General features: G+C 40.5%; 1 protein-coding gene across 1 annotated transcript in view; it reads left to right on the forward strand.

Annotated features, from left to right (window-relative positions):
- CSMD1 (CUB and Sushi multiple domains 1) overlaps positions 1-24,449 on the forward strand; it is a 5,088,256-nt gene that overhangs the window by 2,104,725 nt on the left and 2,959,082 nt on the right. Inside the window, exon 6 of the mRNA XM_069235813.1 lies at positions 5,109-5,221. Within this exon, the coding sequence (XP_069091914.1) occupies positions 5,109-5,221 (113 nt within the window). The remainder of the gene's footprint in view (positions 1-5,108; positions 5,222-24,449) is intronic.

The raw sequence follows: 24,449 nt of genomic DNA on the forward strand, positions 1-24,449 counted from the left end.
CACCTAGGCCTGCTGCTCTCCCAAAGCATTTACCTAATTGAAAACCTAGGCAGAATATTACAAATGCTATGTAAATTACAGAAACCTTGTTTTTATTGTTGTTGTCTAATCAAAACTGTACTTCCAGCATGAAGGAACTTTGGGCCAGATGTAGCAATTTCCGATTTTGCAAATCGGAAATTGCGAGTCGGTGCGACTCGTAATTTCCGATTCGCAAAATCGGATGCAGTACGGTGTCTCAGACACCGACTGCGAGTCGCTATGGGGTCGCAAAGACCCACCTCATTACTATTAATGAGGTGGGTCGCATTTTGCGACCCCATAGCGAGTCCCTGCATTCACAGGGATGGTGGCCTGCTGAAGTCAGCAGACCTCCATGTCTGTGACTGCTTTTTAAATAAAGCAGTTTTTTATTTTTATTTTGCAGCCCGTTTTCCTTAAAGGAAAACGAGTCGCAAAATAAGAAAATAACAAAACATTTTGGTTTCGGTTTTTCAGAGTAGGCACTGGTCCATTGGACTCTGAAAAACCCTTATTGGCAACATTCACAAAGGGGAAGGGGTCCCAAGGGGACCCCTTCCCTTTTGCGAATGGGTTACCACCAGTGTGACACTGGTAGTAACTGCGAATTGCTTTGTGACCGCATTCGCGGTCACAAACAATTTAGCATAGCGATGCGAGTCGCAAATAGGAAGGGAACACCCCTTCCTATTTGCGAGTCACATTCACAATTTGCGAGTCGACATGGCGCAAACTGCGATTTTTGCAGTTTGCACCATGCAAAATGCTTGCTACATCTGGCCCCTTGTCCTGCCATTTGTTATTTTCAAGCATCTGCCATTCTTCAAATCCAAGTTTCCTAGTAGACTGCTTAGTTTAGATATCTAAATTATCTATTTTAACAGAAAGACACTGGAGAAGGAGTCTCTGTACTCACTATTTAAATGTGGGGGCTTATTTACAAGCCCTGTGCACCACTAGAGTGTCACTTTTTGTTATGCATTGGTGGCGCATTGTGCAGGCCCATATCTACAAGGCCACACAAAGCCACTTTGCATGTCTTTTCATGGTCTTGTAGATATGGTGTAAGGAAACGCAGCGCAGCTCCCTGCTTTGCCTTACACTGCATCAGAGAGACATTCCATGAGCGTTGTGGTGGGTTTTCCCACGAAACACCCATCGGTTTTGAAACATTCACAGATTTACAAGGCATTGTATACCTGGGAATGGGTCAAAATCTTATGGCTCCCCAAGGAAGACGCAAAAAGGAGAAATATATTTAAGTTTCCTCCTTTTTTTCTCTTTCTCTCTGTGCTGAAAAAGCCCCCTGGGATTGAACCTGGGATTGATTTTGTGGAGGAAGATGTCCCTTCCAGCAAAGAATCAATCCTGCCTGCAATGCATGCATTCTTGCACCATGATGCAAACGTGACTGTGTAAGCGCTAGGCAGCCACTTGTGCACCAGCACAGGGTGTGAGGACAGAAAAGCATTGTATCATGTAGATACAGCACATTTCTGCCCTTTCCCTGTGGTGCAGGATAACACAGCAAGGTCACATCTTACACTGCCCTATGCCAGGGGGCTTGTAAAGAAGCCACTTTATTTGTTGTGCTATCAGGAGTGATTAAACTTTATTGAGTCATATCTGCACAACACCTAATTATGGGGTTATGTATTGCCGTTTCTATATCTGAATTAGTTCAATTATACAGGCAATAATTATTTGCTTTGTCACAGAATGAATTAGTAAATTCTGCTTGGATTGTTTTATATCTGCTCACAGAGCCCTAAATTTGTTCTGTGAGAATGAGAGAAAATACATTGGTACATTATTTCCCTCACTATAATTATCCTTTATTTATTATACTGAAAAGATATAAACATTTGATTATAAATAGTAGGAAATTATAATTAGTTCATGAAAATAAATAGGATGGCCAAAGGTACAGAAAGCATTGGCCCTCATTCCAACCCTGGCGGTCTCTGACCGCCAGGGCGGAGGGCAGCGGAAGCACCGCCAACAGGCTGGCGGTGCTTCCTGGGCTATTCTGACCGCGGCTTTGGGAACCGGCGTTTTCCCGCCGGTTTTCCCCTGGCCCAGGAAATCCTCCATGGCGGCGCTGCGTGCAGCGCCGCCATGGGGATTCCGACCCCCTTCCGCCAGCCTGTTTCTGGCGGTTTTCACCGTCAGAACCAGGATGTCGGGAACGGGTGTCATGGGGCCCCTGGGGGCCCCTGCACTGCCCATGACACTGGCATGGGCAGTACAGGGGACCCCTAACAGGGCCCCACAAAGATTTTCACTGTCTGCCTAGCAGACAGTGAAAATCGCGACGGGTGCCACTGCACCCGTCGCACCCCTGCAACTCCGCCGGCTCCATTCGGAGCCGGCTTCATTGTTGCAGGGGCTTTCCCGTTGGGCCGGCGGGTGCTCTTTTGGAGGGCGCCCGCCGGCCCAGCGGGAAAGTTGGAATGGCCGCTGCGGTCTTTTGACCGCAGGGCGGTCATTCGGCGGTGACCGCATGGCGGGCGGCGACCGGCGTCCGCCGCCCGCTGCGGTCAGAATGACCGCCATAGTCTCTTTTCATTTTTTGACTTTTCCTGGGCCCTATTTATGCTGGTATTAAATATGAAAACTTCCTGCCCTGTGGCACTACTGGATACTGCTAAAGAACATGTGTCCTGAAAGCAACCACAGGTATACTTCACTAAAGAAAGGTATAGTTATTTTAGTTTTCTGTTTAGTACTGCATGCAATGTAACTTTGAATATACCAAAAGCACTAGCACTTCTTTCTTTTAGGCTGAGAAGGGAGAGTGATAAAATATTCTAATAAGTTCATCAGGAACTGTGAGAAGGATGCAAGGCTGCAAAAAACTTAAAAATAGAAATACCACTACAAAGGAAATCATGTAGGACAAGGTCAAGAACAATGTTTTACTGTTAGCTATGAGGTGTTAAAAAAGCTTGTGTAAAGGGAAAAAGGAAAAAAAGGGTTAAACATTTCAATAAATGGTAGTGATTTCCACAAAGAGCACAAGTTTGACTAGGAATTAGCCCAGTGAAGAGAGATATGATCCCATCTCAGGCTAGATGTCTCAAGCATTTTTGCAGTCGCAAACAGACAGATTCACAGATTTGGGACATTTGCAACAACAAAAATGCTTTTTGTAATATACAAACACCAAAATGTGATTCGATAATTTGTTAAGTTTGCGCAATTTGAAAGGGGCGTGCTAAGGAGGGTACTTTCCTAATAGGGAATCCGAGTAGTATGTAGAAATGTTTGAGACCATATAGAGGTCATAAAACACTTTCACTTTACCACCTATTAAAAGTTGGTGGTGACCCATTTGCATATGCGAAACAGTCTTCTTGGGATGCCTTTCTCTTTGAGAATGTTTGAAAAAGAACAGGCACTGGTTTCGTGAACCACTGTTAACTCTAAGAAATAAATATGAAACATTGCATTTTTCTTTTGAGATGCATAATGTTTTACTTTAATAAAACGGGCTGCGTTTGATAAAAATAAATCTTTATTTAAAAGCAGTAACAGACATTGTGGTCTGCTAACCCCAGCAGGCAACCTTCCCAGTGGGTCACAAATTGCGACCTACCTCATATACATGAGTTAGATATATTTACAACCCACAGTTAATTGCGAATTTAGAAATCAGGGCCAGGGTTCACATTAGTACATGAGTAATAGCAATTACTAAATAACGATTCACAAGAAATTGCTATTTGGTAATTGTTATTACTAATGTTTGTACATCTAGCCCCTTGGTTTATTTCTTGAGTAGAAACTCCACTTGGAAGACCCAAAGAGGTAGCTGGGCTCATGTTATCACAAAGAAGAAGAAAAAAGTATTGAAAAAAGCAGTATGCAGTCACATGACTTATTGACTACGAAAGCTATTTGGTATTCCAGTTAGACTTTTTTCATCAGTATCTGTTTGTGGTTCTTATTGAATCTCCTTCTCCTCTACATACTCTGATGGTGAGTATAGATGACCCAGCACTTGAAATGTCTTTATACAGCTATTGATTACTGTGGTGTAGTGGTAAGAGGGAGCTAAAGTACTCTTGCTATTGAGTAGTGTTGGACCATACTAGACTTTGACGATCTTCATTGGATTGATACAGGCTCTTTAACATGCAAGTTTTAGTTTTCTAGTGCTCTTGCATACATGTTAAAGTTAAAACACCTTATCTACTGATAAGGAAACAGGAATTACATGTACAAGTCTTCCGACATTTCTGTTGTGCATTTGTAGGTATACAAATGTGTGCACATAAGGTCTTGATTGATTGTCTGCTGCAGTCAATCAATTCTCTGTTTGCCTTATATCCACATAATTATAACATCACATAGACCTTAAAGCATTTGATTCTTCTTCAGCAGTTAGGTAGAAGAAATTAGTAAACAGAATACCCTGCTTCTCAGTGGGGTAAGCTTTTTCATTCCTAGTTTTTCAAGTTCATTCCATCATGAACACTGACATATTCATGTTTGATCAGGAAGCAGATAATGGTCAAGCGAGAAGGTGTGGACCACAGCTAAGCATTACATTGTTTCTATTCATTCACTAGTAAAAAAAACTAAAGATACAATATACTATCCTTTACACAAAGATAGAACAAAATGACCATCAAAATTATTTCATACTCACTAAAAAAAACTTTCCCTCCCAATGCATTTTAAATTTCACTCTCTTGTGCAGAATCTATCAGGTCACAGTCAATTAGTTACATTTTTAATAATATATAAAGTTGAAGAGTACACACAAGTAAAACTGTCCTGTTTTCTTTTCGTACCCCGGTACCAGTGTGTCACATTACAACACATAAGGATTGTGGCATTTTGTAGGTTCACAGTCTTTCGTGTGATTTTAAATCAAGTTGGGAATTTATAGCATGGCAGATGTTGTCCTTTGAAGTTAAAACATAGGGAATTGCACATTCACTGTTGTATTTATTCCAAATTTAAGAAATACATTTGTGTAAAAAATATGAAATACCTTTGTTACAAAACTATTGAATGAAAATGAAAATGCCATATAACATGATAAGGGGAGTTATCTAAAATCTCAATATTGTTTTTAGGCTCACTGGAATGAATTTACCATCTCCAGTCATCAGCAACAAAAACTGGCTCCGACTGCATTTTTCATCTGACAGCAACCACAGGCGGAAAGGATTTAATGCTCAGTTCCAGGGTAAGAAATGAGTGACCTATTATTGAGACTATCTGTGAATCTCAGCTTAAATTTCTAGTATTATGAGGAGCATGGGCAGCATTGAGCGTACAATTTGAAACAAATATGTGTCCTGATGTTTTCAGTCAATAGATGGAGAAAAACCTGTTATTTAAGAACAGGTATTTTAGTGTCACACAAATACCTTCCAAGCACATTGCCAATAAAGTGTCAAATGAGGTATCTTAGAACAGAACTACAATCTATGAATGTATCATCATAGATATTATTTAAGAACAGGTATTTTAGTGTTATACAAACAACTTCTCAGCACATTGCCAGTAAAGTGTCAAACATTGTCTCTTTTAGAACAGAACTACAGTCTATGAATTTATCATCATAGGTATGTTGTAGTTGCCTAAAGTCTCTTTGTCCCAGTGACACTGAACATTCCTTTGTATATGCAAATGATTTCAGTACGTATGCCAAGTTGAGCCACAATGTGCAAATTAGTTAGACATTTGTGAAGTATAACTGCCCTAAAAATCTGACCCTTTTGGCCCATAGGAAAAGAAGCTCAGACATTTCCAATGTTCAAAGCTGTACACATTAACTGATCTAAAAGTGTCTATTGCCTAAGTTGTGCTAGGCTCGCAAAAATCTGAAATTTAACTTATGAAAAATTATAATGAAAATGTAATTCAAATCCATATATCTTATACAGTAGTTTCATCGTCAATATATATGGAGCAGAATGCATGGTATTTCATGTTAAATGATATCTTACAATATTGTAAATTTAATTACATCCTTTCAAAAAATGATTGTTTGTGATGCGTTTTTGCACAAAGTTTCTGTTACCAGGGTGCTGTACATTGTTAACAGCATGTGCAAAAAATACTGTACATTTACAGTAATACCAATTACATTAAGATATGCAGTTGATTGCTTTTCAAAGCATGCTAACATGTTTGCCTCTTTGTCCCAAAAGTCTTTGGCATGTATGACTAATTTTCCTCGACAGTACCCATTTCTGTTACTGTGAGTAGATAGGTATGCAGTATCTTTATTTATTTTATTTTTATTTAGTTAATTTTATGTAAGATGCTTAGGTAATTAAATTGTTGCAATGATAATAATAGAACAAGTTCATTTGTTTAAGAAAATATTACACATACTAAAAAGCTAGTTAAGCCACATAAAATGCAGTTCTTTATAAGAAGGACAGTAAAATACAAGGATGCTGATAATTTCACAGTTAGGCACTGGACATTCATGATATAAGGTTCTATAAACCAGCTGATCAACTGTAAGGGATTGACCCAAAGCTATGCAAGACCGTTAATTAACTTAAAATGCCTAATGCCTCTGTGTTTTAGCTCTACTAAAGTTCACGGGTCAAGGCGGTCTGGAATTAAACAACACTTGGCCACAGTCTAAAATCAATCAATCAATCAATCATAGCATTTGTAAAGAGGAGCACTATCACCCCTAAGGGTATCTGGGTGCTGAGGGTGCAGTGTCTCAGTCGAAAAACCAAATCATGAGTCTCCTTCTGAAATTCCCCAGGAAGGGAGCTGTTAAGAGGTGGAGGGCAGACTGTTCCAAGACTAGGCTGTTGCGTAGGAGAAGGAGCGGCCTCTGCTGCAATTGATGCAGGGTGTCTGTGCAAGGTTTAGCTAGGCAGAATGTAGTTGTGTTGCTGGGGCGTAGAAGCTCAGTCGATGGTTGATGTAGGATGTCCCTAGATTGTGGAGAGCCTTGTATGTGAGAATTTTGAATTGGCATCTCTTCTGGACGGAGATCCAATGGAGATTCCTGAGGTGTGGAGTAATGCTTAAGGTCTTGGGGAGGTTGAGGATGAGTCTAGCTGCGGTGTTCTGTAGAGTCTGGAGACTTTCAAGTAGCTGAGAGAAAACTCCGGCATGGACAGCATAGCCATAGTCGAGGCGGAAGTTGGCTTTTACGTTTTTGGGGTCTTTAGCAAGTGAGAGGATTAGTTCACTGTCATCCTCATAAGAGACTAGATTGAGTCAGTAGGATCTGTCAATGTCTGTGAGGGGGGTCATGTAGATGTTTAACAGGGTTGGGCTGAGGGAGGATCCTTGGGGTATGCCAAAGATGGAGTTCTTGGGTGTAAAAGTGAAGGGAGGAAGGCGATTGCTCAGCATGTAGCCTGAGAGGAAAGAGTTGACCTACTTAAGGGCATTTTGGGGAATGCCTATGTTGTGGAGTCTGTTGAAGAGAGTGTGGTGGGAGTCTGTATCAAATGCTGCGGAGAATTTCAAAAGGATCAGACCTGCCGACTCTCCTTGGTTGAGGAGGGACCTGATGTAATCCGTGGCAATGATCAGTTCAGTCTCTGAGCTGTGGTTGGCCTGAAATCCTAATTGTGAGATGTCAAAAAGGTGGTTTAATTTGAGGTAGTCAGTGAGCTGTTGGTTGATGGATTTCCCGAGTACTTTTGCTGGTGAGGGGAGCAGGGAGATCGGTCTGTAGGTTTTGAGGTTGCTGGGGTCAGCTGAGGGTTTCTTTAGGAGGGGTCTGACCACTGAGTGCTTCCATTCATCCAGGAAGGTTGATGTGGAATGGAGTTGCTGGGGATGCAGATTAGTTCTGTGCTAATAGAGTTGTCTCTGAGGTTGACAAGCCGGTGCGGGCAAGGATCAGTGGGTGCCCCAGAGTGGATAGATGACATGATAGCTGTGGTGGTCTGTGTGGTAATAGGGGACCAGGAGTTTCTCCTGTGGCTGGTGTTTGCTGCTTGAGAGATGATGTTTAGGCTGGAGGTGGAGTGTTGGGGTGAAAATGGTTGTATATGGTGATGATCCTGTTGTAGAAGGAGTCTGAGAGGGTGTTGCAGAGTTTCTGGGTTGGAAGACAGTGGTGTGTGTCGCTATTGGGTTAGAGAATTTCTTGATGATTCTGGAAAGTTATTTCATGTGTTTGGCTGCAGTGTCGATGCGGGCAGTAATTGCTTCTCTTTTTGCTGCCTTGATGCGGTGGTGATAGTTGTTGAGGGCTGTCTTGTAGGTGGCTCTGTCAAAGGGGTCCTTGGTCACATGCAATTTTTTCTCGAGTTGGTGGCTGTTGAGTTTGGAGTTTCTGAGCGTCAGACTGTACCATCTTGCTGGCTTGGAGGTGACAGTTTTAGCTGGTTTCAGAATGGTGACTCTGTCGGCGGATTTGGTTATCCAGTTGGAGAGGTTTGGATGGCCTGGTTGAGGTCGAGGTCTGCAGTGGGCTCAGGTTGTGCAATGCCTAAGGCCTGTACCCACTGGCTTTCAGGTAACTTGCCCCGGCTTTGGTGGGGGGCTCAGGTGCTTAGAGGTGGTGTGGTGTACTGGGAATTGGAGATGGCAAAGTGGGTGATGGTGTGGTTGGTCCAGGTGAGTTCAGTCACGTAGGTGAAATTGATTCTGAAGAATCTAGAAGTTAAAATGGCATCAAGTGTCAGTCAGTGTGGGCAAAGGCTTACACATTGGGAGACAGAACTACCCTCTCTTCCACTCCTGTTCAGATAATCCACTGAAAGTGTGACAAGTGTCAATCCATGTCTGTATTAAAGTAACAATAAAGTGACTGTACAATTCAAGTCTCAAGCAGAGAGGATTGTGATGACCAGCTCGATGCAAATAGAGTTCCAACTGCTGGTATATACAGGCAAGACCTCCTCTCATAAAGTGACAGTGTATAAAAGAGATCAAAGTGCCTAATTTAACTCTGTTGTTCGGATGCCTGTTAAGCACTTAATTTTACATTCGAGTCTTGTCAAGTATTTAAGAAGACTACAATTTAGCTGAATGTCAGAGGGGTTAAAGCAGGCTATAATGGCCTGCCTGCAGCTGTTCAATCCCCTTGCATTAAGTGCAGACTCTTGCATAGCCTCCGATCCTCCAAGTTGCCTGAAATATGCGGAATTGGTGCACTATAGTTTGCCAGCAATTTTTCACAAATTCGGTAGGTCTCTGTGCTGAAGGAGCACTTCCATGGTGGTAAGTAATGGAGTGATGGCAAACAACCCAAGCGATATTTTATAAAGGATCTTTTGGTCTGTGCATTGATGATAGCTCCCAGCAGATAGCACAAGTATTTCTGTTACTTAGTGATGTTATTTGTTATTTATTTGGTGCATATTCACCACAGTGGTTTAATGGCTCTAATAATAAATACTAAACACAATTGCATGAGTCAGGATTTAAAAATATTTAGAAAAAAGATTGACGAGCCTTCATAAATAAAGAATAAATACAGACTGAATAAACTGATGCTAAAGGGAAGCCCACAAGATATTAAGACAGTTGGAGTAAAAGTAATTGCCTGAAGGAGATAAATTTAACTAGTGATTCCTGCAGAGATTTGAGAGTCAACACATTCATTTTCCACATCCAGGGTGCCTTCAGTAATGACAGGAATAGACAGGAGCCCATTTAGTAGATGCCGGTTTAATTCAAAGTACATAGACGGATTGCCTGCAATCACAATTTCACTTTTAGTAAATTCATTTTGGATTGGGTACCATGCTGCATGATGTTTTGTTGGTGAATCTTACGGCATGGAGATGCTAAATGTTCTCTGAGGGAGGCAAGTGTTCTTCTTTTCTGAAATACAGCAACGCTGTGCCTGATAATAAAGTTCCAAATGCTGCGATTTTTAACAGAAAAGACAGCGTAAGTGGTTTCCTCTTTTAACTGTTTTTCTCTATTTTTGTAATTCATTTTTAACTGATATCAAGACGTGCCCATTCGGTCTGCCTTTTCATGTGATACAACTGTTCTTAAAAATGATTAAAGATGGTAGTGGGAGCCAGTTGAGCTCCAACATGCCTTGAGCAATCTGCTAGAAAAACACAGAAGGGACAGAAGAAAAACCTCCTTGGCAATATTGCTAATTTTTCAATCTAGCTGGTTATTGATGCAGAAGTTGAAATAGAACGTAACAAAACCACCCTGAGATCAGGCATGAGAAAGAGCCCAGCATTAAATCTACCAACAGTAATAACCGCAAATGAATTGCGCTGCTCAAAAAGAAAGCACAAAATCAAGTACAAAGAAGTACGGAATACGTGATGAACTCAATGTAAAATCAGGGGGACGAGTGCATTGCAACACATACTTCTCTAGTCTAAGCCCCCTTGTATATGCTGTAGGCAGGAAACTATATCACAAAAAGATTGAACCCACATTTGATTGGGAACTTTAGGCAGCAAACACTTGTAATGGAAGCATCCTTTAGATTTGTCTAGTCACACCTAATTGTCCACGTGAATGAAGTTTCCCTTAAATGGCAGGCAAAGGAAAACCATTTGTTTAACATACATCATACCTCAGCACTCTGTCAAATACCTTATGCACCCAGTGCTCCACAACACCTAATAAACATCCTGCTGAGTGGCCATGACAATGGAGAAGGAGATGTCAGCCTGAAATCTTGTGAGGAAAGTTCTCAACACAAAGAAAGATGTGTTACCTTCTCGAATGAAGAATTAATTTGCTGGCAAGCCCTTTTCTGATGTAATAGCCACTTTGATTGGCTTTAATGCCTCCAACAGAGGCAGATTGCATGTTTGGTAATCACCATGTTGATGTACTATTATAAACCTCTGCAAGATCAAAAACAATATCATCAATGACTTTCAATTTGACATGGAAGCATATTGTGTACAAGTCAGTTTCCGTCTTTAATTTCATGAATCTATTCGAGAATTCATAGGTGGATGCATAAATATGTTATGCAAATGACGCATAATGACGTTAACATTTCCGAGAGGCTCAAGTAAATAGGAGCATTATCTTACTTTTTAAATAATATCATGAAGCTGTCGGTGGCTTTTCAAGTATAGCAGAACAACATGACTAAAATCGCCCTGGATGACTTTAACATCTGTTGTCAGTAAACTAATAGCCTACAATGTATGTCCCTCAAGCTTGTAAATCCAATTAATCCTTTGTGATATTGTTAGCCCGTCGGTCCTTAATAAATAAACTTACAAGGTGACGTTTATAGGTCGATGAATCTTTGGATTCGCATGGAGTATCCTAGCTATGATGTGACCAATGTTCTCAGTACTCAATGCACAAAATTCAATAACCATTGAAAACAATCATTAATCAATAATCAATTAAAGCAATAAGTATCTCACCATGACTTTTCAGCGATGAATAACCACACCTCAATATACGTTTTGTAAGTTTATTTCCCTTTTTGTTACAATACTAAATCATGAGATTAATTCAAACTCAATTCAATTCAAATAAAAACAGAATCAATTAGTTAGAAGAAAAACATAATCTAATCAAAGCTTGCATCAGAGTACATTCTAAAGCATTAACACAAGTCAGTAAAAGAATCAAAGGCAATAAATCATCTCTAGTCATGGAGTTCAGCAAAATAGTCCGTCAACCATTTGTCTCTATTATCTGTCAGTCGTCATGTAAGGAACCCTCATCTAATCCAGATTATCATCAGCATGTGGGACTTCATGCAAAACAATTTAGAAACAAGAATTTAGGAACATCTAGCTAAGAATAATACTAAGACAGTGCAGTTGGTACCTAGAAATGAAAGGCACAAAAATAAAATTCAGTCACATTGTCATATATACCTGTCCACGGTATAGTCAGCAAGAGAGTCAGTCTTCGTCCTCAGGTCATCAGTTGTTCAGCATCACATCAGGCTTTCAGTGTGAGGATATGTTCCCAATGACAGAATCTCAAATCTCTTCTCCCAATATTGCATCACAATTTCGGAGTATGGTCTGCTCCCCTAACATCTGACTTCTCTTCCCTCTGTCACGTTGTTATATCAAAGTCACCCAGACTATCCCCCAATTTCCAATTGGTCAATTAATCGTACATTATTACCCTACCCAATAGAGTCCATAAATCAAATCTATGAATTCTAATATTTCACAGTTCACATGTCGTTGATTGGTTCACCTTACGATGTTCTTATCATCCGGCTCGTCAGGTATCACAAATGTTGCATCTTATTCTCCAGTCAGTGTCTCCATTGTTCGGGTCCTGGGAAAGTACATCACATGCACATTACACACTATTAGATACATTGCTAGTGACATCATCTCCTGTCCGTTGGTTCACATAGAAAGCTTCGACTAGGCATTTTATTAAACAATAAACAGTTCATGGTTAGTTCATCTTGTCAGCATTTTCCTTGAACGTTAAGAAATACAGCTTCTGCATGAGGCCTGGCAAGACTAAGCCAAGACACTTGCTTAGTTAAGGCCTACAAATTATTGCAGAACATATGTTATAACTCTCAATATGACATATTACTCCATTAATATAAAACATTTTCAATAATTCATGTATGTTAATCATTCATTTAGTACAATTCGTGAACACTGGTGGTCATTCTCCAAGGTCACAATTTCAAACGTGCACATTATTTTTCTACGTTAATTATTTTCTACTAAATTCGTTATTTAAAATACATATACATTCATTGATAATTCTAATTAAGACATTTTGTGTTAACAATATTAATGATCATATTCTCCTACAACGTTTATCGTAACATTTGAGTAAAAGGTAAATGTGGAGAAAAAATTAATTTTAAAAGAGCATCTTAAATACTCGACTTCAGTGTGACTTTTTCTACCGCTGATCGAAAATATGTCAAAAAAGTCAAAATAAGCCTACAGAAAGTATCCTTCCACTCGAATAACATACATCATTAACAAAACACATAGAATATACAATATATAGTATTGCTAGCATCAAATACTCAATTCAAGCACATTGGAACAATGAATTCAATGTGGTCAACCTGTATGTTTGATTGTTGTTCATCTTACTAGGCCCAATGTGCTTGTCTGCACACTGCACCATTTGTTACAAATGACGGTACACGGTTGTAAGAGTTATTACTGTTCAGGGATAGCAAAAAGTATGTAGTAGAGGATTAAAGTAAGGAAAAGGGTATGGGGCAGCAAAGAGTTTCAATATTTAGAAATTGGTAAGGGTATAACGTAGTAAGTGGTTTTTGGTTTTAGGGAATGGTTTAGTAAGATTTTTACAGTTCAGAGTTGTTTAAGAGTAGGGAGTCGTATGGTGTAGAAAGGTGATTTAGGGTTCAGGGATGGGTATAGCTACACAGAAGTATGGGGATTTTTTGGTTTAGGGAAAGGTAAGGGTAATGGGTTGTTAGGTTTCTTGGGGTTGAGGGATGTGTGAGGGGACAGGGTAGTAAAACATTTTACTGTTTTTGGATTTAAGGATTGGGTAAGGGTTAGCAAGGAGTCTCAATGGTTTGGCAAGGGGTAAGGGTACAGGGTAATAAGGGTTTTTTAATGGTAGAGAGAGAGAGAGGTTTAAATGAAAGAAATATATTCATATGTGTTGTAGGGTACATTATTATATATATAAAGATATACGTATATATATATATATATATATATGCATATATATATATATATATATACACACACACACACACATATATATATATATGTTTTTTCAGTAAAAATAAATATATATATATATATATATATATATATATATATATATATATATATATATATATATATATATATATATATATTTATTTTTACTGAAAAAACATAGGTTACAGGGACATTATAGTTAGGAAGTAGATTTTAAAAAAACCTTAGAAATTCACTGAAAAAAAGCAGACATTATAGGGATGTTATATTTAGGTTCAGATTTTACACACGCACAACCATAGAAATTCAGCAGTTATAGTTATCTGAGCTAACTAAAACCTATGCCCCTTCAATGCACTGCTAATGACCTCACAAATTACTTCGCTCATGACATGGTCAGCTGATAAACACTCCTAGGTTTTTTAAATATACTTTTTTATAGTACAATCTAATTCACATACCTGTAAAATCTCCTTACTGCTGTGCAATATCTGTTAATATCTGTTTTCCACTGCAAATCTCAAGTCAAAAATGTGGCAATCATTCTCCACTCTCAGTGGAAAAGTGTCAATAATATCTACCCTTCCCACTGTGCTTTCACTCTTACTGCTGTACTTAGCAAATCACAGACTTCATTTCATTTTCTTTGTTATACAACTTCTAAAGAGTCTTTATTGGTACACCCATTCCATGTTTCCTTAAAGAAGCCCAATTCAGTAAGTTTTAGTGTGGCTCAACAGATCCACCATGGCATTCAGTGTGATCCCCCCGTGTGCAGCAAAAAGCATTCAATAATCTGCTGTCAATGGTTTGTATTCATTTTTATTTTTTTAAATAGTATCACTTATTAGACATACATTCCATACTGAGTAATTGTTGTACACCAGTCAGCTTTTCGGTTTCACACTTCAGTCTCTTTTGTTTTGTTCCCTTACCTTACACTCTTTTAGTTCCATTTCCACGCTAACCATGTTTAGAATAGTCTTTGCCTACCAATAGGTCAAAAGGTCACAATACTTTATCACAACAGAATAGTAGCTTCATATTACCTGTAGCAGGTATGGTTGATTGTTTGCTAGTCCAAGCATATCCCTAACAGCATTGTTAATGGTGCTACCTGATTTTAGTTGCCTGCACATCTCCACCACCCAATCTCTTATACTTTACCTGCTTCCTCCATTTTAATTTAATTTAATTGTCAAAGCTGCCCCACTGTGCTGCAGCTTCTGCCTGTGTGCTACTCCTGCTTGTCTCCAAAATGGTCATTGTGTGGATTATGGGCCACAGTTTTGTGTTTTGCGCCAGAGAGAGAGAGCTAGAAAGAGTGACATTGACAGGGACCTCGGTGTACCTAAAGTAGATATTGCTTGGGTTGACCAGAGAGAGTTAAAGTGGCATCAGCTGCTGCCTTTGGTTGAAAGCATTGTGGGTTGTCCACATCCCGCCCCATGATTGTGCACTGTGGTGGCAATGACGTAGGCACAATTACTGGGTTAGGATTGGAAATCCCAGTAAAGGATAACTTCAAACAAATTTTGTCCACAGAGGAATCCAGGAGATATGTCAATAAAGCTATTTCTGCATTCCTCTGAGACCACAACATGGACTTTATATACCATACCAACTTTTGTTCCAATATGGATGGAATAAATAAAAAAGATGGAATCCATTTCACAGGGAGAGGCAACAGAGTGTTCCTCAACAACTTCAAAGACTGCTTCATTCCCATGTGCATTTATTATCTATACATTATAAACACAAATGATCTGCCACTGATTCTAAGCCAAATGAAAGGTTTGCCTGTTATAATGTGGGAAGAGCCATGATGGATCCGATATTGCTGTATGGGTGTGTGAGTGGTTATAAAAGTGGCCGAGTGGGCCTGTGAGTGGGTGTGTAAGTAGATGAATGGGTTTGTATTTTCCTGTGTGAGTGTGTGTGTAAGTGCCTCAGTGCCTGTGAGGGGGTGAGGTGGTGGTTTTGCTGGCATGTGAGTGGGTCTGTGAGTGTATGGAAGTGTATGGATGAGTGTGAGTGGGAGTGGGAGTGGGTGTGTCAGTCTGTGAGTGGGTGTGGAAGTAGTTTTTTGGGTTCATGAATGAATGCTAGTGAGAGTGTATGTGTGAGTGCATGAATGGGTGTGAGTGGGTGTGTGAGTTGTTTTGTGGGTCTGTGGTTGACTGGGTGAGTGGCTGTATGTGTGTGTGAGTGGTTGTGTGAGTGTGTGAATGTGTGTGTGAGTGAGTGGGTTTGTGAGTGGGTATATTTTGTTTTTAATTGGGGTCTGGATTTGGAGCTCCACCACAGATTCACGTGGGGGCTGAAAGAGCATTGGGGTGGTTACACAGATTCTCCTGCTCCCCCAATTTCTTGCCCATGAGGGGTTCCTCTGAGGTCAGGATACCACTAACCTGACCTTATATATGCTATTTTATTTTTATTATCCCTCTTTCAAAACCATGTCAGGAATCACAAAATGGCGGGGAACAACTTTTCTCTCAGTTGCACCCAGCCAATCACAGCATTGCTGTTGGAGCATGGATCTGTGGATACACTATGGTGGATTTGTGGTGAATCTGCATCTCTGGATATATGTAAATCTGTTTTCTTTAATAACCCCAAAACTACTGAAGAGAATTACACCAAATTACAAAAATAGTGCTTTCTGGACCAAGATCTAGCTTTCTGTCAAATTTGATGTAATTCCGTCCAGCTATTCAGGCTGTAGTCATGTCTAAAATGCCTATGGGAAATTGCATGGGGAAACATGTTTTGGGACCCTCCTTTATCATTGCCCCCACTTGAAGTATCACCACAAACCTTTCCAGTCAGCAGCTGAAGTGAGTGGTAACCTAGTCTTGAAAATTGTGTGAAAATTTGCCAAACCGCTCCAAAGTTACATATATATTCACTGAAAAAAACAAAGGTTGCAGGGATGTTATAGTTAGGAAATAGAATTTTTAAAAACATAGAAATTCACTCTAAAAAACAAAAGTTACAGGGACATTTTAGTTAGGTGCTGAATTTACTCTTACAAAACCTTTGAAATTCACCAGTTATTTCAAGCAACTATAACTCGTGCCCTAAGGTAACTATAACTTGCACCCCAGCCATGCATAGTTTTTTTATGAATAATTTGACAACAAAAGTTACAGTGATATTATCAATGATGTTATAAACAATGTCGTGAGAGCTGTAATATCTGGAGTAATTAGCAGTGCATGGTGAAGGCATGAGTTATAGTCACTCGAAATAACTATAACTGGTAAATTTCTAAGGTTTAGTACAAGTAAATTCGGAACCTTACTATAATGTCCCTGCATCCTTTGGTTTTTTAGGGAATTTCTATGTTTTTTTTAACATGAAGTAATTTTTTGTTACTATATGTTAACTCAACCACCTCTGCGCACAGCCTGATGTAAGCCCCTCTAACTACCCAACCCTGAGAGAGAGAGAAGATGAAAGGTTGAGTGGGAGGGCTGGTTAGGCTTTGCTGAATGATGTTCTTAGAATGATATATTTCCGGACGAATTGAAAAGAAAAATGTTTTTGTCGATCAAAAAGAGTGAGATCATCATTCAGTATGTTACTGAAGTATTTATAGTTTTTAATATTTATAGTTGAAAAGAAACTAAAGCAGGAAATGACCACAGACTCACCTAGACCAGAACGCTTAACGTTTTGGCTGCATGTCTGAAACCTTAACCACTAGGCCAGAGGTGACTACTTACTATGTAGTGTCCAAACTTAGCTACGACATGCAACCCACAAATTTTGAGGATAAAAACAGACTTCAGTTTTCCATAACTAGGAATGTTTAACAGTGAAAGCACTAGAAAATAAACAGACACACTGCCAAGCGATACTAGGATTTTAACCTTCAGCCTGGGTGACAGCACAGGGCCTTGACCATTAGGATAGAATTGACTCTTTTCTGCTCTGCATCCAAATGTAACTATAATATTCTATAATGTAAAAATTGACCATTGCAATAACAATCACTCTCTCTTTTCCATCCTTTTATGTAAGAGCGAGAGTGACATGACCATGGGGGGAGCCTGAAGGCCTTTGTAGTCTTAGCCGCCTCCTCATCTCTTGCAGGCACCAGCATTGCTCCCACAAGCAGGGAGCAGCTATGAATAACATCTTCCTGCTAGCGGGAGCAGTGTTTTCATCTCTTTTCCTGCATGGATATTTGCGTGCAAGGAAAGAGATGAAAGCTCAATTTTCAGCAAGCAAGAGTTTGACAGATCCCACTTGCTGAAAGTGGCATTTTGTTTGCTTTTCTTGGTGGGAGCTGTCAGTAAACAACTACCTCCTGAGAGTGGGTATCTCAGGAGCGAGCAGGAGCCGGCCCTCATGGATTACGATTCCCAGGGCCATGCATGGCTCTATGAGGGGGGCCTTACAGCCCCCTCTATCTTCTACATTTTGCCCTGGGGTAGTGATGGTCCCCGGGGCCAGGGGTCAGCAGCAGATCCCTTCTTCTATCTATTTGTAGCCCGGGGAAGGTGGTGGTCCCAGAAGCCAAGGGGGGTCTGCAGGACCCTCTATTATTTGTACATTTTTTGGGTGCCAACAGGAGGCGGTGATCCCCGGGGCATAGCAGAGGTTCATGGGTTGTACGTATTTTGTGATTTTATTCCTGATAAAAAGTGGTCCTGTTCCATGTACTTTGTGTGTGATACAAATCAGCTTGAAGGTGGAGCTTCTGGCAACTGGTAACCAATGTAGGGCCCTCAAGGGAGGGTAGATGTGGGCTTGTGGCTTTACTTCTAGGAGTAGCCTGGCAGCAGAGTATTGAATTGATTGTATTTTTTTCAAAGCTGATAAAGATGATCCGTGGTAGAGGCCATTGTCGTAATCAACTTTAGACAGTACAAAAGACATAGTAGCTTGGACCTTGTGTGGAAATCCTATGTGGGGGAAGATAAGTCACAAAGGTTTCATAGTAATGAGGCTTGATTTTGCTAACTTGTCCACGTGAGCATTCATTGATAATTTGGAGTCCATTGTAATTCCAAGATTTCTTACTTCCTTAGACACAGTAGAAGTTGGCTTAGATCATAAGGCCAGATGCAGAGTCGGTCATTTTTCTAATTGCCACATGTAAGCATTTCAGTTTTGGAAGCATTCAATTTGAGGTAGCTCCATGTCATCCACTGATTAACGTCTCTGAGGCAACTGAAGATTTTAAGTTTCTAATGTCCTTGGTGCTTTCCATTTTAAGACGTATTGGTATGTCATCTGCATAATTATAGCATATAAGCTGAAGTTCATAGAGCATTGCTGTAATGACTTCATGTAGATGTTGAAAAGCAGGGGTGAGATGTACAGCCTTGAGGTACCCCTGCTTTTGCGAACTACGATTTGGATGAGAAGGGGAGAGTGTGGATGACTTTTGTCCTGTTTTGAAAGTAGGATGTGATCCAGTCAAGAACAGTCTTCTCTATTACAGCCTAATAGAGTTGTTAGTTTGTGTGTCATGGTAAACAGTGTCAAAGACAGACGTAAGGTCCAAGACAAGTAGTGATAGAACCCTGATCCAGTCTGCTGTGTTTTTAAGGTGATTGGAACAGATTCTGTGAGACTTCCTGGACAGAATCTTGTTTGAAAGTCGGAAAGTATGGATTTGCATTCAATGAATTATGATATATGGGTGAATGCTGCTCTTTCCATCAGTATGCCCAGGAAAGGTCCATTTGTAATTGGTCTGAGGCTGTTTGGGTTGTGCAGGCCCAGGTTTGATTTCTTTAATAATGAACGTATGTATGCCTTTTTGAAGTCTTCAGGAACGATTCCTGTAGTTAAGGAAATATCAATGAATGTTCTTACTGGTGTGGCAGAAGACAAAATTAAAAGGATGTTACTCAAGATTTGTGCTGGCTGACCTGCTTGCATTGACCAGATCCATAAATTCACTCTGTGATAGTTGTTAGAAGGAATGCAGAGGCTGAATTAGCATACTCTTAGAGGGGGGCATTGAAAATATGTTTGTGCTGGTGGTTTTTGTTGGAAATGGGGTCTCTAGTTGGCGGCCACTTTGTACCCTGTTGAAATAGGGACCCTCACTCTAGTCAGGATAAGGGAGATACCTACTCAGATAACCCCTGCTCACCCCCTCAGTAGCTTGGCATGGTACGAGCAGTCAGGCTCATCTCAGAAGCAATGTGTAAGGCATTTGCATTTAAGACACAGTAATACATTAAAAACACTACAAAAAAACACCACAACAGTTTCGGAAAAATAGGCAATACTTATCTCTGTAACACAAGATCAAAATGAGAAAAATCCAACATACAGTAAATAAGATACAAATTTTGCAAGAATTACTGAAAAAGACAGTTCCTTGAAGTCAATAGCTCCATCTGGGGCCATTACAGTGTTGTGTACAACAAATCCAACAGTTCAGGCTGGCTTCATCGTCGCGGGCAGGCTACGGTGTCTGGAAGACCCACAAACAGTACCTTGGAAATGCAGGGCGCTGTGATCCTTGCAATGAGGTCCAGAGAGCAGCATCTCTGGCGTCGCAACATTGGTTCCAGAGGTCAGTGTGGGGGTCGTTGGGCCCTTGAGGTCACATGCATTGCAGATCGAAATCCAGGTTGATGAAGTCAGGAGCGCTGGTGTGGATGGCGTTGGGGCTGCGGTGGGACGATGTTACATGTGGTGCCCACAGGTCATGGTGCAGGCAGCAGCTCGGTGATGGTGTCCAGCGGCGTCGGTGAGACCAGAGCTGCGGTGTGAAGCAGGGCAGTGCGATGTGCGGTGTCACCAGTTCATGAAGCAGGCAGCAACGTTGTTGTTGCTGAAGCGCTGTTGTCAGTAGGCCAAAGTCAGTAGTGCGGCATGGGACAAGGTCTAAGCGGCATCCACGGGTCTCAGTGCAAACAGGGATGCCTGGTGACAACACTGGAGTCGATGGCCCTGGTGTCAGTGGACCGGGTCAGCGGTGTGGGATGGGACGGTGCTTCGTGTACCTCACAACCAGTGTCCACAGGACACGGTGCAGGCAGCGGTGCCGGTGTCAGCAGGAGCGGTGTTGTCGGGGATGCCCAGTCTGCGGTGTGAGCAGGCAATGCCAGGGAGTGGGGTCCACAGGTCATGGTGTAAGCAGCAGCTCAGTGGCGGCATCAGATGGCGACATGAAGTGAGGCGATGTGGCTCTGTTCAGCATTGGCAGGTCACGGTGCAGGCCAGTGGCATCGTTGGTGGCATTGCAGTGGTTTTTCTTCTTAAACAGCACAAAACACACAGTTCCCAGTGCTGTAGGCAGATGAAACGCAAGTCTTTGGTAACACTGAGACATCCAACAGGAGGCTAGCTCTACTCCAAGCCCTTGGAAAACTTTCTCAAGCAGGATACACAGCAAGGTTCACCCTTTGCTCTCTTTTAAGGCAGAAGCAGCAACTGCAGGCCAACCCAGCAAAGCACACACAGCACAGGGGCAGTACTCCTCCTCCAGCTCTTCATCTCTTCTCCTTGGCAAAGGTTCCACTTGATCGAGAAAGATTCTGAAAGTCTGGGGTCTTGGGTCCCCTACTTATACCCTTTTCTGCCTTTGAAGTAGGCATACTTTAAAGGAAAGTCTCTGTTGTTGACAAGATCCTGCCTTGCCCAGGCCTGGCACCAGACACATACCATGGGGTTGGAGACTACATTGTGTGAGGGCAGGCACAGCCCTTTCAGGTGTACGCAACAACTCCTCCCGCCACTCAAGCCCAGATGGTGTATCAGGATATGTAAGTTACACCCCAGCTCTCTTTGTTTCACTTTCTAGAAGAAATCCACAACAGCCCAACTGTCAATCTGACCCAGACGTGGAATACACAAGGAGGCAGAGGCGAAGAATGGTATAAGCAAGAACATACCCACTTTCTAAACTTAAATTTTCAAACTAATAGTGTAAAAACCAACTTCACTGAAAGATACATTTTTTAATTGTGAGTTCAGAGACCCCAAACTCCTCATTTCTATCTGCTCTCAAAGGGAAACTGAACTTTAAGTATGCTTAAAGGCATCCCCCATGTTAACCTGTGAGAGAGATAGGCCTTGCAATAGTGAAAAACGAATTTGGCAGTATTTCACTGTTAGGACATGTAAAACACATCAATTCATGCCCCACCTTTAACATACACTGCACCCCGCCCATGAGGCTACCTAGGGCCTACCTTAGGGGTGCCTTACATGTATAAAAAGGGAAGGTTTGAGCCTGGCATGTATAAAAAGGGAAGGTTTGGTCCTTTATGTACATGCTCCTGGGGGTCACGGTGTGATAACCCTGCTCTTTATATATATATATATATATATATATATATATATATATATATATATATATATATATATATATATATATATATATATATATTCAAGGTTTGGAGAGTTCCACAAAATGTCACTTCATAGTTATAGTTAGGGCTATCAGAGATAGGATTTTTTTCAACATTAATAATTTTGCATCTGTGTGACAAATCTCCATGAAACTTTCTAGACCTATTCTTCCTTCTACATGGGTGGATGATGGAAAGTTTCTGGTCAAGGGGGTGCAAAGATAACAAGCATTTGCAATGCAACGTGTCTCGCGTTTGCTCATGTTAGAGCTGATCGCGTTGTAAACTCCTAACCCGACTTTTCATCTATCGGCAAAAGTGCTTTTATGTACGTAACCCGAAACAGTGAAATTAACTGTGTAAAGCGCTCGACTTCTGCCAAGCGAAATCGCGCTAGGAAAAATAGAGAAAAAGTAGTCCACGATCCGACAGAAAACAGCGAGCCTCGCATGTTTTCTGTACTTGGTCGCTGCGCTCGAGGAGGGCTAACCACCGGAAAAGGCATGACGTGTGCATGCCTTCCACTAATGAAAGCAAGCAGATTTTACTAGGCAATCCCACGAACCAATGAAACACACTGACGTGACGTCGACAGGGCTCCGAGCCCTTTTGTAATAACTAAAGCGTCTCACTGCGATACGAATACGGGAGCGCATGCAAGGCAGGCTCGACCCTAAAAAGGGGGGGGGGGAATCTATATTCCCACTAATACATTTTCTAAAGACTTTTTTATCTTCTGTAGTGTAAAAATGGCTGAACAGATTTACATGAAATTTGGCTAAACTCCACTTTATTATAGAAAATACCACTCCAATTTATAAAAATGTATTTAACTATACACTACATCTACCACTCTAATCCACTCTGCACTACTGTACAAGACAAAGGGCCATATGTACGAAAGCTTTTTCCCATAGACACAGAATGGGTAAAATCCTTTGATACATCTGGCCCAAAATATAATAATACTACATAACAATTTACTCCTCTGTACACTATGCCACGCCATTCTGCTCCACTCTTCTCCATTACACTGTACTACACTACACTCTGCCTCTCCACTGTACACCACTCAACTGTAAGCTATTCCACTGTACGCAACTTCATTGTGCCACATTCTACCCTACTCCACTTTACTCTGACAGTATACTTTACAACATTCTCTTCCACTCTTCCGCACCACACTCGATTTGATGACACTCCACTTGACAAGATGACGACAGTAACTCTCCGATTTCAAAAACATTCTTTTTTAGAAATAAAAAAAAACTTTAAATTCAGTAAAAAAGCAGAGTTTAAACCTTTTTTATAGCTATGAAAACATTATTTATTCTTTCTATACAAATCAAACTTAAAATGCACAAATATAAATCCTTAGGTTATATTCAAATAAATGTATAATTTACGCCCACCTTTAAATTATTATAACCTTATTCTTTATTTATCTACAAACAAAAGTTAAATTACACAAAAAAATGACATTTTGAAATGTATACTTTTAATTAATAATTTATGCAACACCATCAAATTGTTCTAAATCACACACCTCCATACACTATGTGTTCCCCTCAATAACCACACTACATTAACTGTACCTCACACCTCCATGCACTGTTTATGCCATTTTATATTATCTCACTTATACCATGTGAAATAACAGTATTTAGAGGAACAGTTATGACATAGCCAATCAAATACTTTGTGACAATATAGTGCATGTTAGAGTAGTGATTTATTGTACTATATAAAGGACCTTCAGAGATGAAAGGAATGCCAAGTGAATCTTGTTTATGTTATGCTAGGAGCAAGAAATTACCTCAGACCACACCTTATGTCCTGTACCCTCTGGATACAGGAGAAGATCATGCACAGTGGGTCCGTTGAATGCACCTTGCTAATTTTTCACTTGAGCATATAAAATGGGCAAAGATAATAACGCCCAAACCGTACCCAGCACATACTATGGGATACCATACACAGGACATGTGTGATGGCCTTTATTTAATGCAACCATAACTGCTGCACATGGTCATTTGATACTTTGTTTGCAAATGCAGTCACAGAGCTTGGGAAAATGTAATGCAGTGTTCTTGATTCACCAAACACAATTAGTGACCATTGTCTTCAGTTAATAGGGGCTTGGGAACAAGAAGGACATCATCTTATTAATATTTTTGACAGTTGAAATTACCATCATTTATTACTTTGGAATGAAAGGAGTCTTGAAAGGTATAACTTGAGAAATAACATGTAATTCCAAATTGAATACTCTATTTGGAAAAGCCCATGGACTGCATTGACATGGGTGAGATTACCTATTATGTTAGGAAACATTTACATTTCTGTGAATTTGTAGAAAATATAACTCTACCTACATTTGTAACTATATTTGTCACTGTGAATTTTTTTAAGATTTTCTTCAAGTGATTTAGGTGACTGTTTTAGCATCAACTAAAAATGGACTGTTAAACAATGTAGCAGGATGCCTTCAGGCTAATGCTTACTGGAAGGAAGT

Source organism: Pleurodeles waltl, chromosome 5 (genome assembly GCF_031143425.1).
Source record: "Pleurodeles waltl isolate 20211129_DDA chromosome 5, aPleWal1.hap1.20221129, whole genome shotgun sequence".
NCBI classification, from domain to species: Eukaryota; Metazoa; Chordata; class Amphibia; order Caudata; family Salamandridae; genus Pleurodeles; species Pleurodeles waltl.